Raw genomic sequence first — 20,469 nt, 5'->3', positions numbered from 1 at the left:
GAGGATTTCAGGTGGGTGGGTAGAGAGGATTTCAGATGGGGTAGGGAGGATTTCAGGTGGGGAGGTAAGGAGGATTTCAGGTTGGGGTAAGGAGGATTTCAGGTTGGGGTAAGGAGGATTTCAGGTGGGGAGTAGGGAGGATTTCAGATGGGTGGTAGGGAGGATTTCAGGTGGGGATAGGGAGAATTTCAGATGGGTGGGTAGGGAGGATTTCAGATGGGGGGGATAGGGAGGATTTCAGATGGGGGGTAGGGAGGATTTCAGGTGGGGTGGAGTAGGGAGGATTTCAGGTGGGGAGCGTAGGCAGTGGCTGCCATGATCCCTCAGGACCTCCTCATGGCTTGTGCCCTCAGAACTGCCTTGAAAAATGGGGGTGAGGTTTGCAGGCTTATCCAGAAGCCTGGCCATATAAACTGGAGGGTGCCCTACCATTTCATTCCATGATTCTCAGGGCATCAGTCCTAACTATAGGGGTCTAGGGACAGTCTGTACCCCTAGGGGGAGGCTGGTGAGTGGGGAGTGCATGTCCGTCCACGTGGGGGCAACTCCAGGCCAGTTCTTTCTGCTGTGGCCTCCCTCCCCCATGGGTATTTCCACTGAGGCCTCCCTGTGAACTCTGTTGACTGAGCCCCGCCTCCTGGCCGTGGGCATTTTCTTTGGGTGTCAGTGTGGGGATGACCCTGCTTAACTCCTGACTGGGAGCAGGCTGGCCTGCTGGGTGGTGCCCACTTCCAGCACTGAAAGAATGGGCCTAGGAGGGTTTCAGTCCTCCTGCATCCTTGGTTTGAATTGGAAACGCTTTCCACCGATGCCTGGCACCTGGCACCTAGCCCTGCAGCTGTGGGTCTGAAACTGACCGGAGTTGCAGGAGCTCCCGGCCCTGGCCTTGTCTTTGTGATGTGTCCTAGTCATAAGGTGCTGCGAGACCTCAAGGCTTAGTTTTCTTCAGAGTTTTCTCCCTTGGAGGCTTTTTTTTTTTTTAGTAGATTTTATTTTCTTCTCAAAACACAAGTATTTAAAATATCTGATTATGAAGCAACTCATGCTCATTAAAGGAGCTAGGAAAAATTCAGAAAAGTACAAGATAAAAGGAAACCACTCATCATCCCACCAGCCTAGAATAACACAAATCATGCTTGATCTTGCCAACTTCTTGTGTCTAAATATACGTTTTTAACACAAAATTGGGATAATCTTGTATCTGCTGTTTGAAATCTGAGTTTTCCCCCTTAATATCCTATTGGGAACAATTTTTTTTAACTTATATTTTAGGTTCAGGGATACGTGTGCAGGTTTGTGATACAGGTACATTGTGTGTCTTGGGGGTTTGCTGTGCAGATTATTTTGTCATCCAGGTCATAAGCGTAGTACCTGATGGGGTAGTTTTTCAATCCTCACCCTCCTCCCACCCTTCACCTTCAGGTAGGCCCTGGTGTCTGTTGTTGCCCTGTGTCCATGTGTATTCAGTATTGAGCACCCACTTATAAGTGAGAACAGGTGGTATTTGGTTTTCTGTTCCTGCATTAGTTTGCTTAGGGTAATGGCCTCCAGTTCCATCCCTGTTGCTGGAAATGACATGACCTTATTCTTTTTTAGGGGACAGCTTTCTTTGTGCTTATGTAGGTACCCTAACAAAGCAGTTTTCACAGCTGCATACTATTCCACTGTTCAGACTCCCATCATGTTCTTGACCATTCCCTATTGATGGAGATGAGGCTGCTTCGAATTTCGCTCTTGTGCATAACCCTGATGAATACATCTTGTATGTACATCCTCTTGTACATTTCTGATTATTTGCTCCAAATCCTAGTGATGTGGCTGGGAGGCTGTGATGCATGTTGCTTATTTCTGTTTCAGAAAGGTGTGTCCCTTCACCTTCATCACCTGCTGCGTATACAGATGCTTGTTTCCCCACGTCCTGACCAACACCGTGATTTCTGGCTTTTTTTTTTCAAGTAGTCTTTGAGTTTTGCTGTTAGTCTTGTTCCTTATGAGGGTGTCCGACCACAGTGACAATCACTCAGCATCGCACTGTCTCCAGGTCTCTGTGGGAGCCTGGGTTCCTTTGGGGCCTGGGTCCAGGGCTGATCCTAGAGTGAGCTGTTATCTCAAGACATCTCCCTGGGGGATATGAGCCCCCTGGGGCTGCAGTTACAAACACTGAGCTCTCTCCACCTTCACTACCCAGCCCTGCTGCTTCCCGCCCTAATCCTCCTGGCAGAGCCCCAGGATAAGGGAAATATTTGTGAACCACGGAAGCTCTTCGGCGCTGGAAGTTTGCACTCCAAAGCATTGCCGCCTGTTAGACGAGGTTTCCCTCCAGCACCTAGGACGCTGAAGAGGCGACCAGGGCAGGCAGGCAGATGTGTAAGAGGGAGGATTGACAGCTGTGGGGCCCGACCCGGGACACCTGCCTCTGAAACTGTGGCGCCTCCCTCCGGCTCTCTGGATTCTGGGTTCTGCAGGGTCCGACCTTTCATTTTTTCTCCACCTCACCCCCAACCATGTTGTGTCTGAAAGGAAGCGAAGCCCAGCCCTGGCAGGTGGAGTATTTTTATTTCCCCTGACAGTGCACCTCCTGACCTCTATCTTCTTGCCAGTGATTTTTTAAATCCTAAATGATTTGGCAATAATTGCTCCTCCTTGCGTGATTATTGCCCTTCACCGATAGTAAATCTGGGAATCCCCCGGGATCCTGAGTGCACTTTGGTATGCGGAGCCCACAAGCTGGCCTGGACAGGCATCGCTGCTCCAGGCAGCTGTGCACCCCGCCGGACCTGGCGCCCCGGCCCCCAGCCTCCACCTCCCTCGCCGACAGCTTCCCGGGGCTCTGCCTGGATGCAGCCTCGCTTTATCCCACAGAACCTCCATGCTGTTCCTGCATGAGAACTCTTCCTCCGAGTGACCATGTTCCTCTGGTCCCGTCTCCGTGGGCCACATCCACAAATGTCCCAGCCCAGGAAGAACCGAGAGTCTCTATTCTGGGAGGGAAATGTGTGTGCTGTCTGGTTGTGTGTGTGGGAGGAGCATGCACACAGTTTTATTTTCCCCAGAAGCAGGGAGGTATAGGAAGACATGTCATATTTGAAGACCCATTCCATTTCCCAGGAACCTTCTAGCAAGATGGCCCTGGAGTCTCTGGCAGCAGTGGACATGGTCCTGAACTGGAGCGCTGTGAATGTTCACCACGGACCTCACAGTTTGAAGACAACTCCTTGAGAAGGGCAGAGGGGACTCATATACGGGAGCTCTGGCCAGCCCTGCTGCCAGACGCCAGCAGCCATGGGGGCTGCCCAGCCAGCCCTGGCTTTTCCTGACCCTTAGAGTGCCCTGTGTGCGTGCAGCGGACACTGGGGCTGGTCCCATTCCAGGAAGCACACGGTGCCACTGGCTGTTTCTTGCCTGGCCAGGAGCTGGTTTGATAGACACAAAAACCTCATTTGGATTTGGCAGGATTTTCCCTAACATCAGTCATTCTGGAAAAGCACTTTGAATTTTACCATATCTGGGTATTTTACCGTATCTGGGTACTTGCCACTAGCTCTGTTTACTTCACATTTCTTAAAATTGATTCATTTTATTACTTAAATAAATGTATTTTAAAAGGAACTTTTGATGACTACTATAAATGGAAAACCAGAATCTCTCACTTACCATAATAGATTAATCTAAAAATAAAGACCACATGATTACATTAAAATGTATGTCCTTGCTCTGCCTGGAGTCAAATAGTATGTCACCCGTGTGCATGACACACTCTGGGAAGCACAGGGGTAGGAGGAGGAAAGACCAGAGAAAATCCGTGGAAAGTATGAAGTATAGAGCACCACACCAGGAAGATGTGGTCTTATTTGAAGTACCTCATGTCTCCCAGTGGCTTGCGGCTACCAGCAATTGGCAGAGTTCTCAACATTGCAGCCCTCAGCCACCTCCTCCGAGCTCTCTCTCAGCACCACCATCCCCCATGGCTTCTCTGAGGGAGGCCCCTCTGGCCTCTGCTTGACTGTGATACCTGACGAGTCCATGCCAAGTGGCAGAAAAGCTCCGGGTTCAGCTGAAACTACCTCCCTGGCCTCAGGGGGCCTCACTGGCTCTGTCTTTGTCCTTTATCAGGGCTCCTGGTGATTCCTTGGTTATCTGAAGGCCTGTTTGGACACAGTTCCCAGGACAGTTGCTTCAGGTTTATATGTGTGTGCTTTGTGGAATTCATGGCATGGCCTGCCCTGGTGAATGGTGGGGAGATGGGTAGTGAACACATGTGTGGTAGCCCCTGCTGGGTGTATCCCACCTCTCCTCCATGTCCTACAACCTGGTTGACTCCTTTTACCTATCAGACGGAGCAAAGCTCAGAACCTCACCTCTTCTGGGAAGCCTTTCCTGACCACCCCCAAGTCCAGTAGGTCAGGAGATCAGGCCTCACAGCCTCCTGTGCGTTATCCCAGGCCCTGATGATGAGACTGTGGAATTACCTGATTAACGTCTGTCTTTAGCACTTGTTGTGAGTTCCATAAGGGCTGGGACTCATCTGTCTGATTCACACTGTGCACCCACTGCCTGGCCTGGCACTGGCCCACGAAGGCCCCGGGCAAAGGTATCAAGTAACCAAAGCAAGGGCGCCTGCTGCAGGTCGTGGGGCCTCTCTCTCTCTCTGATGTGGTGAGGTAGAGAATTTCCTCAACAAAACCTTTCCTCATGTTTCTGTTTCCTTTTTAACATGTTCAGATAACTTATTATGTCCTGGCCCTGTGCTGGGTGCTTCACTAAGATGATTTCCTTTAAAGGCCACACCAGTTATACCCGTTTTATAGATGGAAGTAGAGGCTGGCCCAAGATCACACAGCCAGCAAACAGCAGAGCTGGGATCTCAACCCTGCTGCTCTAGCTCAGCGTGAGACAGGAGTGAGTCTGTGTCTGCTGGCCACATCAGGCCCAGCCCTCCTTTCTGTGGTCCCCTTCCCCCAGATGGAAAGCAAATTTGGACCCATCCTTGCAGGCAGAGTCCAAATCATAGGCCCCACACTCAGTATGACTCCCCCGGCTTGGGCGTGCTTCACAGTCCTCGTTTCATTTTGTCTTGATTTTTTTGGTTTGTGTATTTATCGCTTAGCCCCACTTAGCATCTGAATTCCAGGGAGGAGACCTGTAGTTTTTTGTTTGTTTTTTTTTTTTTTTTTGAGACAGAGTTTTGTTCTTCTTGCCCAGGCTGGAGTGCAGTGGTGCAATCTTGGTTCATTCTCCTGCCTCAGCCTCCCAAGTAGGTGGGATTATAGGCGTCCACCACCATGCCTGGCTAATTTTTTGTATTTCAATAGAGACAGGGTTTCACCGTGTTGCCCAGGCTGGTCTGGAACTCCTGAGCTCAAGTGATCTGCCTGCCTCAGCCTCCCACAGTGCTGGAATTACAGGCATGAACCACCACGCCCAACCTATTTTGAAGCTTTTAATCAGATTTTGGAGTAGGAGTGAGAGGAGCTGGTTGGGTTTTTTTTCTTTAAAATTATTACTACTTTTTTTTTTTTTTGAGACCGAGTCTCACTCTGTCATCCATGCTAGAGTTCAGTGGCACAATCTTGGCTCACTGCAACCTCCACCTCCTAGGTTCAAGCAATTCGTGTGCCTCAGCCTCCCAAGTAGCTGGGATTACAGGTGCATGCCCGGTTTGTATTTTTATTAGAGACAGGTTTCAGCATGTTGGCCAGGCTGGTCTCGAACTCCTGACCTCAGTTGATCTGCCCATCTCATGGGATTACAGGTGTGAGCTACCACTCCCAGCTGTTTTTTCTTTAAATTACATGTATTTATGTAAAAAAAAGAGCATGACTCCGTTTAAGCAATAGCACATGTTAACGTGGCAAAAGAAGACCCACAAATGACTGACATTTCAGCCACACTGGTGGGGACTGTACGACTCCCTCCACTCTATGTAGGTGACCAATGGGAAGTCTTGTCTGTGCCTCATAAGTGTGTTCAGACACAGCCGGCCTTGCCATAATGCAGAGCACTCATCTGCTGAAGACACATTTGCTGAGCATCAACCAAGTGCCAGTTGTCAACCCAGATTTCTTGTCCTGAAGGAGCTCTTACTTCTGGAAGGGTGGGATGAGCAGAGTCCATGACATGGGTGGCACCAGGGTGTGATCCCAGAGTGCTTTGGGAGGGCCACGCAACCCAGCCTGGGGGCAGGGGAAGGGTGGTGGTCACCGGAACTGAGTCCTGAAGGCCTGGGAGGAATTAGCCAGCAGAGGAGGGAGCTGAGCAGGCAGAAGGTCAGCACATGCCCACAAGCTATTTTTTTGGTGTTGATGTGTATTTCCAGCTATTGTCATTTTCCTTCGCCCGAAGGACTTCTACACGTCTTGTAGGGTAGATTTCTAGAGCAGCGGGGTGGAGATCCCAGCTCTACTATTTGTCGGCTGTGTGACTTTGGGCCAGCCTCCACTTCCATCTGTAAAATGGGTATAACTGGTGTGGCGTTTAAAGGAAATCATCTTAGCGAAGCACGCACCCAGCACAGGGCCATGACATAATAAGTTATCTAAATGAGTCAAGATTGTACCACTGCACTCCAGCCTGGGCAAGAAGAGCAAAACTCTGTCTCAAAAAAACAAAACAAAACAAAACAAAAAAAACTACAGGTCTCCTCCCTGGAATTCAGATGCTAAGTAGGGCTAAGCAATAAATACACAAACCAAAATCAAGACAAAATGAAACGAGGACTGTGAAGCACGCCCAAGCCGGGGAGTCTTACTGAGTGTGGGACCCATCGATTTGGACTCTGCCTGCAAGGATGGGTCCAAGTGGTGATGAATTCTTCCTCTCGGATGTCTGAAATATCTTTATTTCATCTTCGTTTTGGAAAGATATTTTTGCTGGGTACAGAATTCTAGATGGGCATTTTTTTCTTTTACTGCTTAAAAGATGGCACTCCACAGTCTTCTCACTTGCATTGTTTCCAACAAGAAATCTAACATCTTATCTTCGTTTCTCTGTATATAAGTATATAAAATGTCTCTTTTTTGTCTGTTTTATAAGATTTTCTCCTTGTCACTGCTTTTGAGCAATTTAATTATGATGTGCCTTAATACGGCTTTCTGTGTGTTTTTTGTGTTTGGTGTTCATTGGGATCTTGGATCTGTGGATTTATTGTTTTTATCAAGTTTGGAAAATTTTCAGTCACTATTTCTTCAAATATATTTGTGTCTTCTCTCATCTCACTTTTTTTTTTTTCTAATTTTGAGACACGGTCTTGCTCTGACACTTACGCTGGAGTGCAGTGGCACGAACACAGCTCACTGCAGTTTCAAACTCCCAGGCTTAAGTGGTCCTCCCACCTCAGTCTCCCAAGTAACTGGGACCACAGGCTTGAGCCACCACATCTGGCTAATTTTTAAAATTTTTATAGAGACAGGGTCTTGCCGTGTTGCCTAGGCTGGTCTTGGACTCCTGGGCTTAAGTGATCCTCCTACCTCAGCTTCCCACAGTGCTAGGATGATAGGTGTGAGCCGCTGTGCCCCACCTCATCTCACTTTCAGGAACTCTAATTGCATGTACATCAGGCCACTTGAAGTTGTGCCATAGCTCACTGATGCTCTGTTCATTTTTAAAAATAATTTTTCTGCCTCTGTTTCATTTTGGGTAGTTTCTATTGCCATGTCTCCGGGTTCATTAATCTTTTCCTCTGCAGTATCTCTTCTGGCGTTAATCCCACTCAGTGTATTTGGATCCTTGTCATTGTAGTTTTCATCTCTAGAAGCTTGATTTGGATTTTTTCTTTTATCTTCCATTTCTCTACTTTTGGAACATATGGAATACAATTACAAGGGCTGATTTAATGCTCTTGTCTGCTCATTCTCACCTCTCTGTCAGTTCTTTCTCAGTTTGGATGGACTCATCTTTCTCCTCCTTCTGCATGATATTTTCCTTCTTTGCACGTCTGATCATTTTTTTATTGAGTGCCAGACATGATCAATTTTACCTTCTTTTTGGGTGCTGGATATTTTTGTGTGCCCATAAAGAATTTCGAACTTTATTATGGGATGCAATTATATCACTTGAAACAGTTTGATCCTTCCAGATCTTGCTTTTAAGATTTGGGGGCAGCACCAGAGCAAGGGTTGCCCTGGATGAATTATTCCTCACTGCGAAGCAGCGGCTTTTAAGATCGCACTCAATGCCCTGTGCATCCTGAGTGAGCTTTCCCAGCCTGGCTGGTGGGGACATATGCAGTCCTGTGTGAGACACAGGCACCGTTTTCTCTAGTCATTTGGTGTGGCTCTTTCCCAGACTCAGGGAGTTTCCTCCCTCACGTGTGCTGGCAGTGGTCTGCTGAGCACTTGAGGGGACCCTCCACTTTCTCCACAGCTCTTTCTCCATGCAGCCTTCTCCTCTCTGATTCCCTGTCCTGTGGACTCTGCTCCTGGGTCTCCCCAGAATCCTAGCTTTGTCTCCCCAATTCAGGGATCCTACTGGGCTCTACCTGGGTTTCCCTCTGTATTAGTCAGCCCAGACTGTCATACAAAACACCACAGACTGTGTGGATTTAACAGCAGAAACTCTTTTTCTCACTGTTCAGGAAGCTTGAAGCCTGAGATCAGGGTGTCGGCAAGTCCAGTTTCTGATGAGGGCTCTCTTCCCGGCTTGTAGATGGCCGCCTTCTTGCTGTGTCCTCCCATGGCCTCTCCTTTGTGCTTCTGTGGAGTGCACTCCAGTGCCTCTTCCTCTGGTAAGGACAGCAGTCCCATCAGATCAGGGCCCCCTCTGACCTCATTCAGCCTTAATGAATTACCTCCTTACAGGCCCTGTCTCCAAATACAGTCACACTGCAGTCTAGCGCTTCTTCTTCAAGTGAATTTGCGGGGGACGCACTTCAGTTCACAGCACCCCTCCTATGCCCACAGTCTGGAAGCATCGAAGGCAGTATGCTGGGGGCAGTCACAGGAGCCACCTTGTTTGTTTCCTGCGTCTCAGAAGTCATTGTCCTTCATTGCTTGATGTCCAGTGTCCTGAAAGCTGTTGTTGCGTAGTTTGGTTTTCTGGTTTTATTCAGGTGAGAGAGTGTATTCCAGAGGCTGCTTTTTGAAATGATACCCAGTCTGCGAGCATTTCCTCTGTGTATGTGTGAATTTTGGTTTGTCTATTATTTTGTTTTTAAGGCAATACCTTCACCATTGAGAGCAAAACCTACATAAAGCAAAACTTACAAAGATAGGCCAGAGATTTGCTTCACTTTCACAGAATCAAGGGCAAATAACCAGGTTACAGAGTCTTTAGGGTTCGGTGAAATTTAGCCTGTGTTCCAGCGGAGGCCAGGCAGCGTTCAGCATCCCTGCACGTCCTTGGGGTGCCAAATCACTTTGACGTCTGCTGATTGATTTCAAATTGCACAAATATATACCATTCAAAGCCATGGCCTACAGGGGCTGTGTGAGATATATTCAAGGTGGGTTGACTTTTAATCAATACGATGACAATATTATCTTGTTTAATTTGTATGATGGTGATTTTAAACATCAAATCAAGCCATTTATTACGTCAAAAAAAGATGAAGGAGCCCAGGAATAAAACTCTCCTGACATCACTTCTGAGCATATTTCACTGCCGTGACAGGCCGTCATGATTGGGGACGATATCGTGGGTGACGTCGGCGGTGCCCAGCGGTGTGGAATGAGAGCGCTGCAGGTGCGGACTGGGAAGTTCAGGTCAGTACCAGCGGGAGTCATTTATTCACCTTCCTTCCAGGGGATGACCATGTTCTCATTCTGTTTTGTTCTTCAAAATAAAGGGGGTATTCTTTCCAAATCAAAGAGCAGTATGTGGGCATTCGCGATCTTGTACATAATGGACCTCTAAGAACAGAGCTGGGTGGTCTTTTATAGCAGGCAGTGATAACGTAGAGTGGCTTTTGATACAGGGTCTGGGGTTTTGAAACGGTGTGCAGTGCAGAGAGAAATAAGCAAAGGCACTGTCCATCCTGGCGGCGGCCCACCGGGGAGTTAGGCCAAATTTGTGCGCTGTCCCTTCGGCAATTTGATCAGACCGTGCACTGTGACAGTTACAGCTGTGGGCACTCAGCCCCTTGGACAGCCTCCCTCTCCTTTTGTTCACCGTCTCCACTCTGTGAGACACAGACAGCCTGGAGATGACAGAGGGTTGCTCAGGGACGCCCTGGAACAGAACCTCCATCTCGAGAAGAAACTTGTGTTTTATTTGCTGGCAAAAGTCTGCCTGGTCGGAGCAGCTGTCAGGGGTTGGGAGCTCCCGGGCATGTGGAGGGCCCTGTGGTGCCCGAGCTCCGGCTCACCTGGTCATCGAGAGGATCTTGGACATCAGAGTGTTGCCTTACCTTATGCTAGATGGTTTCTGTTGCGGCCATTCAGAGAAAGCACATCTTTTCTGATGCTGGGGAGACTTGGTTGAAGCATGGTTACCTGAGGGTACTTGGATTTGGGGTGGGCTGGGAGCAATTATATACGTCCTGAGAGATCTGCCTAGGCAGGACCAGAGAAGACAGATCAGAGGGCCTGACCATCGCGCTGAGGTCTCTCCTGCAGGTTGGGGACCATGGCTGAGTGCGAGGTGAGTGAGGAATGCTCAGCGCACCTGGGTCTATGGTCAGGAAGTTGGTCCCTTCCAGCTATCTCCCAGACCCTCCCAGGCTTGGGGGCCCCCATGGAGCCCCCGACATGTATGACATATGGGCCTTCTTTCTTTCTTGAAGTTGGGTTTTGTAGCTCCCCTTGGTTAGGCCTGGCCTAAGGGAGTGAGGGAGACCCCACTCACAAGCCACAGGAACATTTTTTCTAAGAGACCAGCCAGGGGTCCCCCAGTCCCCAGTCCTGCCTTTCCTATAAAGGTCGCAGAGGCTGGTCCTGCTGCTGCTCCCAGCCGAGGGGCTGTCCACTGACAGTGGACCTCGGGGCCCTAAAATTGATGCCAGGTGCTGCCTGGCATCAGCCATCAGGAGCCCAGCCCAGCACCTCGTGCATCTCAGGGCACATCTGTGACCCGTGAGCACAAGTGGCGCCTCCCTGCTTGGGAACACAGCGGTGTGACTTGGCAGGAAGTGGAGAGGGAGAACCGTACCTGTTGTATACTGGGCTTCTTCTGGTTCCCTGGAAGAGAAACATGTTTGTCCTGAATGCCACCTCAGTTGGGGTCTTTCTGGCCAGCCCAGGCCAGGTGCCCCTATAAACTGATAATGGGCCTCTGAAGAAGGCCCCTCACAGCCCACGAATGCAGGTGGGCATGAGGGAGGCTGTGCCCACCCTATGCCAGCAAGGGTTGGTGCTTTTCAGATTCCGGTTACCTGCATGCCATTTAAAGAAGAATATGAGGTGGACTTTCCCCCATGACACTATCTCCCGGAGGGAGATAAACTGTTTTTTGTTTGTTTGTTTGTTTGTTTGTTTGTTTTGAGACAGAGTCTCACTCTGTTGCCCACGCTGGAGTACAGAGGTGCAATCTCAGCTCACTGCAACCTCCGCCTCCCAGGCTCAAGTGATTCTCCTGCCTCAGCCTCCTGAGTAGCTGGTACTACAGGTGTGCACCACCGTGCCTGGCTAATTTTTGTATTTCTAGTAGAGACGGGGTGTCACCATGTTGGCCAGGCTGGTCTCGAACTCCTGACCTCAGGTGAACCACCCGCCTCTTCCTCCGAAAGTGCCGGGTTGATAGGCGCGAGCCACCACGCCTGGCCCCAGAAAGAGAAATTCCGTCAACAGTTTGCTGAATCCTTCCACATCGCCCTCTCTACATGGATAAACAGACTGGTAATATTTTGGTTTTTTTCTTTTTACAAAATGGGATGATATTGTTTCGCAGCCTCCTTTTCCTTGAACACTGTTTTATGGCCTCTTTCTACAAGCGTCTTCATAATGGTTTTTTTGGTAATTTTAAAATTTCAGTAGTTTTTGGGGAACAGGTGGTTTTTGATTACATGAATAAGTTCTTTAGTGGTGATTTCTGAGATTTTGGTGCACCCATCACCCAAGCAGTGTACACTGTACCCAGTTTGTAGTCTTTTATTTCTCACCTACCTCCCACCCTTCCCCACAAGCCCCCAAAGTCCATTGTATCATTTTTATGCCTGTGCATCCTCATAACTTAACTCCCATTTATAAGGGAGAACATACAGTGTTTGGTTTTCCAGTCCTGAGTTACCTCCATTCCTTGAGGTCTCCAACTCCATCCAGGTTGCTGTTAATGCCTCTTTCATTGCTTTTTATGGCTGAGTAGTATTCCATGGTGTATATATACCACATTTTCTTTCTTTCTTTCTTTCTTTTTTTTGAGACGGAGTCTCGCTCTGTCGCCCAGGCTGGAGTGCAGTGGCACGATCTCGGCTCACTGCAAGCTCTGCCTACTGGGTTCACACCATTCTCCTGCCTCAGCCTCTTGAGTAGCTGGGACTACAGGCGCCCGCCACCACGCCTGGCTAACTTTTTGTATTTTCAGTAGAGACGGGGTTTCACCATGTTAGCCAGGATGGTCTCGATTTCCTGACCCTGTGATCCACCCACCTCGGCCTCCCAAAGTGCTGGGATTACAGGTGTGAGCCACTGTGCCCAGCCTCTTTCTTTCTTTTTTTTAACTTTTAAGTTCAGGGGTACATGTGCAGGTTCATTACATAGGTAAGCATGTATCAAGGGGGTTTATTGTACAGACTATTTCATCACCCAGATATTAAACCTAGTACCCATTAGTTATTTTTCCTGATCCTCTCCCTCCTTCCCTCTCCACCCTCCAACAGGCCCCAGTGTGTGTGTTGTCCTGTGTATCTATGTGTTCAGATGCTGTAGGAAAGGAATCAGTGTAGTTCCGGGCACACAGCAAGCCCTCAGCAAATGGCCAGGGTGGGGAGCACACGCAGCCACTACCGTCTGTATCCATCCGTATCTGTCCATATCCACCTAGCTCCAGACATGGAGTCACCTGCCTCTGTTGAAGAGAATGGGACTTAGCCCGTTTGTTCCTAACAAGATTTGAAATGTCGGATCTTTTGATTTGTTTGTAAGGATGCAAATCTCTCTTTGTTAACATGCAGGACAAAGGGAGAAGAGTGTTAGCTTGGCTAAGGTGGGGACCCAGTCACTGGGGGAGGCCACACGGGCATCAAAGGAGGTGGGGCTCTGCGTGTGTGGGTGCGCCCTGGCTAAAGGGATGGGAGGTCTCCCAGCCTCTGGAGCTGCGCTGTCAGACACAGGAGCTGCGAGCCGCAGGGGTGACTTGTAGCTCATCCACAGTGAGACGCACAGGAAGTGTAAAATACACACTGGATTTCAGAGACTGGGTGGGGAGAAAGGATTGTTAAAGAGCTCGTGAGTTTTTTTAATATCGGCTACATGTTGAAATGCTGATATTTCATGTTAATTTCACCCGTTTCTTTAAATTTTTGTTAACGTGGCTACTAGAAAAGGTTCACTGGCCTCCGCAGGAGTGTTGGTGGCCTCAGGTGGCAGCTGCCCTCCTCCTGCACTGTCCCCTTCTCCCTCCAGATGGTACTCTCGGTGCACAGATATACTGAAGTGCTGGAGGGGCATGGGGTCCTGGATGAGCCGAGCTGCGGACCCTGATGGGATCTCGCTCTCTGGAGGGCCGTGCTGGGACTGGAAGGGCCTGCGTGGTGCTCCCTATGGATGTGTGGCTGGCCCGGGGCCGGCAAACAGCCTCTGGAGTCAGCCGGGCACCTACCACTGGGCCAGCATTCCTTGCTTGCAGGAAATGCCCCTAGCCAGGCTCTATCGAGCAGCACCTCGCCCTTCCAGGGCACCCCCAGCCCTCTGGCACCTCAGCACGGCCCTGTTCTGCACAGAGGTGAGCCCCTTAGGGGCAGCAGCTGTGTCTCCTCTGCAGCCGAGGCATGTTGTCGCAGCCCTTTGCTGAGCCTCTCCTCTCCTGTGAGTGGCCCAGAGAGGCCTCACAGGAGCCAGTGACCACTGGATGGGTCAGCTGGGCATCAGAAGGCCTTCCAGGCTCTGTCCTTTGTTGGTGGCCTTGGCCTAGCCTTGGCTGAAATGGGAGAGTGAAGGGGGGAGGAGGGGTGTCCTTGTCCTGGGCCCAGGTGGCAGAGAGCCCTGCAGTGAGTAACTGCGCCCACACTTGGTTTGAGGCCAGGGCAGGATGGGGAGGCCATCCAGGCTGGAGCAGCTGGCGGGTGGGGGCAGTGGTCAGTCCTGCCAGTCACTGGCACCAGGAAGGGAGGGAAGCTGGAGGGCTGACTGAGGCCTCCCACTGGTCCTGCTGCAGGACGTGCCCTCAGCCACGGTCTTCTGGTATGGAGCATGCACATGTGCATTCACTTACATGTACACACACGTACACACACACATGACTGTGTTTCTGAGGCAGCTGTCAGGAGTCTGAGAGGCCGAGAGGTGGCTGAGGAGTGGGATTCGGCCACTCACTGGCAGTGAGATTTCCTTGTCACCTTGGATGTATCCATTTCTCTTGATTTCATTATAAAATGGCCCAAGGAGAGTGAAGCCTCGGGGTTGGGAGAGACTGCGGGTGCTTAGCTCCGGAGGGCAAGTTTTGCAGGGCCTGCTCCCCAGGAAAGCATCATCCCTGGGCAGGGGGGTCTGGAACTTGGCCCAGCAGGGCTGCCCAAGAGCCTGGACAGGGAAGCACAAAGCTTTCTTTTCATACCTGCTCCGTGTGGAAGTCCTGCCCAGCCAGGGTGCGGCCCTCACCTGGATGGCAAGTAAAGGCCTTCTGGGTGTCCCCCGCCTGCCCTGTTCCCAGGACTCCTGGTGCATTGGACATGGCTGCTCCCCAGACCCCTCGAGGTCCCATCCAGCCACAGCATTCCTGCTGCCCAGGCCCTGGACAAGAGTGTCTCCTCCGTGTGGGGTCCCGTGCCGTGGGTGGCAAATCCTCATGGTCCCATGAGTCCTGCAGCCCCAGAGGGTGCTGCTGCCCTGCTGCGAGAGGCTTTTTCAGATGGGACACCTAGGACCTTGGCCAAGGCCGTCTGGCAAGGTTTTACGGAGGCTGGACTGGAACCTTGCCGCCCCCAGTCCCCTGGCGGGTGCTTTTGCCTGCACTTTTCCCTATTGGAATGTCCTGCCCTTGGGGCCACATTTTGCAGTAGTCACAGGGCCTGCCTCACTCCAGGGCCCAGGCAGGGCTCTACGTTTGGATGCGGGCCCAGTGGGTAAGTGCACTGTTGCCCATGCCCCGCAACACTGTCGCCCCTCCCTGCTTGCCTGCCTGTCAAGGCAGCCCTCATCTTCCTTGGAGGATGGGGCTGGGCTGGGACCCCGTGCCCTCCCATTCTGACAAATGAATAGAGGGAAGGGACATTTTGCCCAGTTCCAAGGTGCCCTCTCTGTTCTCTGGAGAAGGAAGAGCCACTGGCACGTCTGAGCCACAGACCTTCCTGTCTCTTATATCCCCACCAACCTGTCTCCTGTGGACATGCCAGAAACCAGGCAGTGTGGCCCCTCAGCATCCCCGCCACTCTGTTCCCTGTTCCACGCCACACCCCACAGCCACCACCCAGTCACAGGCGCCACTGCCTGGGAAGCCCCTGCACTAGTCCTGGAACTGCTGTGTAAATAAAGCAGCCGTGCGGAACTCGCCTCAGGGCTTCTCTTATTGTTTATCCAAGGCTGGGAGATGTTTTATGAGCCCAGAACGTTCTTGACAAACAGTTTGCCCTTCTGAGAGGGAAAGTTTCCTGGACCGTGATTCCCGATGTCCTGCAAGGTCCCTTCTAGCTGGGGCCTGGGTGCTGACGAGGTTTTCCCCCAGCGGAGCGGCCAGCCGATCTAGGATTCCAGCTGTCTTGCACAAAGCTGGAAGACGAGGGGCTGCAGGGTGCGTGGCTGTGGAGCTGGCTGGGTGGGGAGAGAGAGGGCCCCCATGCCTGGCCTTTTACCTTGGAAGCGGCTGCCGTCAAAGCGGCACCTTGTCCTGGGGCTTCCAGACTTCGCAGCGATGGACTTCAGAGTGTTTCCTGTTAAGAGAAAGCTGTGGATTCGCTTTGGAACATGACAGATTTTTCTCCTGTGCCACGTGGGGTGTGAGGGAAGGAAGTGAACCTGGTGTTAATTTTTCAGCAGTCACATGTCAAAGTGAGTGACTAGCAAGGGGAGGTCCAGGCTGTGGTGGCCCTGGTCAGCCTTCCAGGAGTCAGGACCCTCCTCCTGCCCTCGTGTGTAAACAGACCAGCCAAGGAAATCCCGGCCAGCCCAGGTGGAGAGAAAGGGCTTGGGAGACCACCCCAAGTTCCTCAGGCACTCCTCCTGGCAGTGCAGGGAAGGGCAATGGGAACAGGCCTGTGGACAAATCCACTGTGCAATGAGTCCGTGAATCCCAAACATCCCCTCTGCAGCCCTCTGGTCCTGCCCGGGGTAGAGGCTGTGGCTTCTGGTGTAGGTGGGCACTTCTGGGCTCAGAGGGGTCACTTAGCTCACCTGAGGTCACACAGAGTGGGACACACCCAAATTTAAGCCTGTACATTTTTTTCTTTTGTCTCGTTTGGTAACAGCTTTATTGAGAAATAATTCCCATGCTGTATAACTCAGTGGTTTTCATATATTCACAGAGTTGTGCAGCCATCACCTCAATTTTATAACATTTCATCACCCCAAAAAGAAGCCTCAAATTGTTGAGCTATTATTAGCAAAGCGCCCCCGCATTCCACCCAGCCCCAGACAATCACTAATCTACTTTATGTCATGCTTGCTTTTTTTTTTTTTGAGACAGAGTCTCACTCTGTCACCTAGGCTAGAGTATAGTGGCATGATCTTGGCTCACTGCAACCTCCACTTCCCAGGTTCAAGCAATTCTCCTGCTTCAGCCTCCCAAGTAACTGGGATTATAGCCACGCACTACCACGCCCAGCTAATTTATGTATTTTTAGTCGAGATGGAGTTTCACCATGTTGGCCAAGCTGGTCTCGAACTCCTGACCTCAAATGATCAACCTGCTTGGCTTCTGAAAGTGCTGGGATTACAGGTGTGAGCCACCATGTCTGGCCTTATGTCATACTTTCATTTGAAAAATTTTAAAAAATTAAATTGGCTCAGGAGTTTGAGACCAGCCTGGGCAACATAGCGAGACCTCATTTCTTTTCTTTTTTTTTTTTTTGAGACGGAGTCTTGCTCTGTGGCCCAAGCTGGAGTGCAGTGGCCGGATCTCAGCTCACTGCAAGCTCCGCCTCCCGGGTTTACGCCATTCTCCTGCCTCAGCCTCCCGAGTAGCTGGGACTACAGGCACCCGCCACCTCGCCCGGCTAGTTTTTTGTATTTTCAGTAGAGACAGGGTTTCACCGTGTTAGCCAGGATGGTCTTGATCTCCTGACCTCGTGATCCGCCCATCTCGGCCTCCCAAAGTGCTGGGATTACAGGCTTGAGCCACCGCGCCCGGCCTGCGAGACCTCATTTCTATTAAAAATAAAAATTAACCAGGTGTGGTGGCACCTACCTGTGGTCCCAGCTACGCAGGAGACTGAGACAGGAGGATCTCTTAAACCCAGGAGGTCCACAAGGCTGCAGTGAGCTATGATCATACCACTGCACTTCAGCCTGGGTGACAGAGCAAGACCTTGTCTCAAAAACAAATTTTTAAAAAATGTGGTAAAATATATATAACATAAAGTATGCCATTAAACAATTACGATGTGATGTGAATACATTTGAATACATAGCATAATGAATAACAAAGCGAACACTCTCAGGTCAAGAACTAGGAGGCTATCAGCTCCCCAGAAGACCTAGTCCGTGATTGACACGCGCAGTCCTCCAGAGGCTGCCCCGCCCTGCTGCGGGCACAGTGGCTGCAGTGACTGGGCCTGCTTTGTTCTCCCACGTGGCCACCTTCCCTCCAACATGATGCTGGCTCTTCCTTTTCTGACCTTTATCCAAATGGAATCACACACTGTACCGTTGAGCTGTGGCTTGTTCATTGTGTCCTGTGTGGCTCGAACACCCCTCTCTGCCCATCCCTTGGAGGGAACATCTGGGTGGGTCCCAGCAGGCTGCCAGGAATGTTCTGGTTTTTGTCTCCTGGACACATGGGCGTGAGTCCTTCTGGGGCACATCTGCTGATAGATGGCAGTGCTGGGTCATGGAGGAGCGTATGTTCAACTTGAGCAGATGAGGTCAGATGAGTTTACGTCCCCACCATGGGGGGGCCCTGTTGCTCCCCGCCCCGACCATCACGAGCTGTTCTGGGAGGGAGGTCCATGTTCTTCCCAGTTTACGGTCCTGGGAGGTTTCTGGACATTGTCGGCACGTGGCAGTCCCAGACGCTGGGCCTCCTGAGAGAGCGGGGCGGAGACCTGAGGCAGAGGCGGGGGTGTGAAAGGAGGCTGGCAGGGTCCACATGGCTCAGCAGGTGAACGTGGGGTTTCCAGGGGCAGACACGCCGTCGTGGCCCCCATGGCTTTGTCTGGTTGGGGCAGCGTCAGCTTCCTCCTCCTCTGCTGGGTTTCCTGCCTTCTGTTGGCTGCTGCGGCAGGGGAGACAGGATTAGGAATAGTCGCCCTTCCTGGTACTGACCCTGTTTAGCATTCTTGGTTCCTGACCAAGGCTGCTTTGTGTCCAGGGCACGAGGGGAAAGATGGTAAAACCTGAACCCCCCTGCTGGGCTTGGTGCCGCCTGTGGGGAAACCAGTGGACTGAGGGCTGGTGGGCTCTGAGCTGGGGAAGGGGGTCCCAGGTGGAGGCCGGGAGGTGGCCGCAGAGTGAGGCCACAAGGCCTGGAGGTTGGCCTAGAAGGTAGGACCCCTGTAGGCAGCCTGCCAACCCCAGGAATTTGCCTCTTGGGAACGTGCAGGTCCTTTGAGGCTCTGGAGTGGTGCGACAGGGATGGAGGGAGCATCAGCAGGGCCCTCTCATCTCCCTAGAGCCGCTCAACAGATGTTGCAAGGCGCGTGCTCTGGGCCCGGTGCTCACACGTGCTCTTCTCCCAAGACACTCCCTGAAGCGCGTTCCCCAGGAGCTGCAAGGGAGATAACGCAGGTGTGCCTCATGGTGGGGCCAGTGCTCATGCTTACATACACTCGGCCTCAGCTCGTCTACACCCTGCAACAGCCCAGAGAAGCCACTCGCCTTCTTACCCCTACGATTTAGATTTGCAAATGGAAGCTCAGAGAGGTGGAGTAACTTGCCCAAGGCCACACAGCCTACCAGTGTCAGCATCGGGATTCAAACCCACCTCTGCCTGATTCCAAGACCTGTGCCCTTGAACATTCTCAGGCCACCCCCCAATTAACCAAGTGTTGCTGGAGCTCTGAGCAGGGTCTGGGCCTCATAAAACAAGAGTAGCCAGTGTGGGGGCCTCACAGGACTGGTCAGCTCCTGCCCTCCCCAGCTTTGGCCCCCTCCACATACACACACACACACACACACGACCTGCTGCTGAGCTGGACATAAGCAGGACCTGGCTCTGGGGGCTTCTGACCTAGGGCAGGCCCTGAAGTCAGTCATTAGACCCCACCCACCCCACCTGAGAGCCTGGGGGAGACGTGACAGGTGACAGCCCCTGAAGCGCCATCAGTGCTGCCTTTGTGGTTAAAGTCCACGGAACCCGAGTGCTGTCTTTCCCTCCAGTGTGTGGTGGGGAGGTGGGGAGGGGACCCAGGAGGATCTGGGCAGCTGTGGCCCGGCCCCAACGAGCAGGGGAAGAAGGGGCCCATAGTGAGCTTGCAGCAGGAGCTGTGGCCACCATCCTAGCCAGGCCGGCCGCCTGCCCAAGATGTTCTCAAACTTTAACATGAAGCTGGGCCACTTGGGCTCTGCTGGATGCCCCCAGGGCTGCCAGAGCCTGTCTGCCGCAGGGCCCCTCTGAGAGCTGGAGTCTCACCTGAGTCCTCTCGCTGCCCACAGGGCTGGCCTCTGCCTTTCCGCTGCTGCTCTGCGACTCGGGGACATGGCCAGAGCTGGTGGCACTTACAACCCAGGGGCAGGGGAGGGCACATCCCCCACAGCATTCACCGTTGCTGCTGTGTTCTCATGCATCAGGGAATCTGCATTTTTTATCCTTTGATTGCTACATCTTTTCCAGCCTGGAAAAGTAAAGAAGGAGGGAAAGGGGGCTCAGAGGCCCCTGACTCCTGTCCCTGCAGACACAGCTGGACGCAGTTCTTATTTTCAGCCACCTTGCAGCAGTGGTCTCATTTGTGCGCAGGTTCCTCTGTGTCATGGGTGGGACCCAGATGTGAACCCAGTGTGCTGCTCCCCTAGCTCCATAGTCCTCAGGTTGGGGATAGCCAGGAACAAGGCCCCCTACTCCGGCCTCCAAATGCAATTCCAGGCTGGAGTGCCCTGTGCCCAGGCCCAGCCTGGTAGCCCCGGGTGCTCTCCCTGACTTTTCATGAGCCTGGGGGCTGAAACCAGAGCAGCAAGGAGACACCACCCTCCAGAGGGGGAGTCCAGCTGCCTGGAGACCCCAAGAGCACCGCCAGAATCTGGGTGTGAGACCCAGTCCCCTGCCGTGTGCTAACCATGTAACCTTGGACATGAT

At 51.8% G+C, this 20,469-nt stretch overlaps 1 protein-coding gene across 5 annotated transcripts in view; it reads left to right on the top strand.

Annotated features, from left to right (window-relative positions):
• Positions 1-20,469, top strand: part of LHPP (phospholysine phosphohistidine inorganic pyrophosphate phosphatase) — a 155,569-nt gene that overhangs the window by 46,010 nt on the left and 89,090 nt on the right. For 4 of the 5 annotated variants that reach the window (XM_017858649.1, XM_017858650.1, XM_017858652.1 and 1 more), the window contains exon 6: positions 9,607-9,698. In XM_017858649.1, coding sequence (XP_017714138.1) covers positions 9,607-9,698 — 92 coding nt within the window. Of the gene's footprint in view, positions 1-3,108; positions 3,543-9,606; positions 9,699-20,469 lie in introns of those variants that run through there. The other variant, XM_017858651.1, reaches the window with a different exon arrangement.

This window comes from Rhinopithecus bieti, unplaced genomic scaffold (assembly GCF_001698545.2).
Source record: "Rhinopithecus bieti isolate Rb0 unplaced genomic scaffold, ASM169854v2 scaffold_42745, whole genome shotgun sequence".
Classification (NCBI taxonomy): Eukaryota; Metazoa; Chordata; class Mammalia; order Primates; family Cercopithecidae; genus Rhinopithecus; species Rhinopithecus bieti.
Note: the sequence above shows the minus strand (reverse complement) of the source record. Positions and strands in the feature narration are given on the sequence as shown.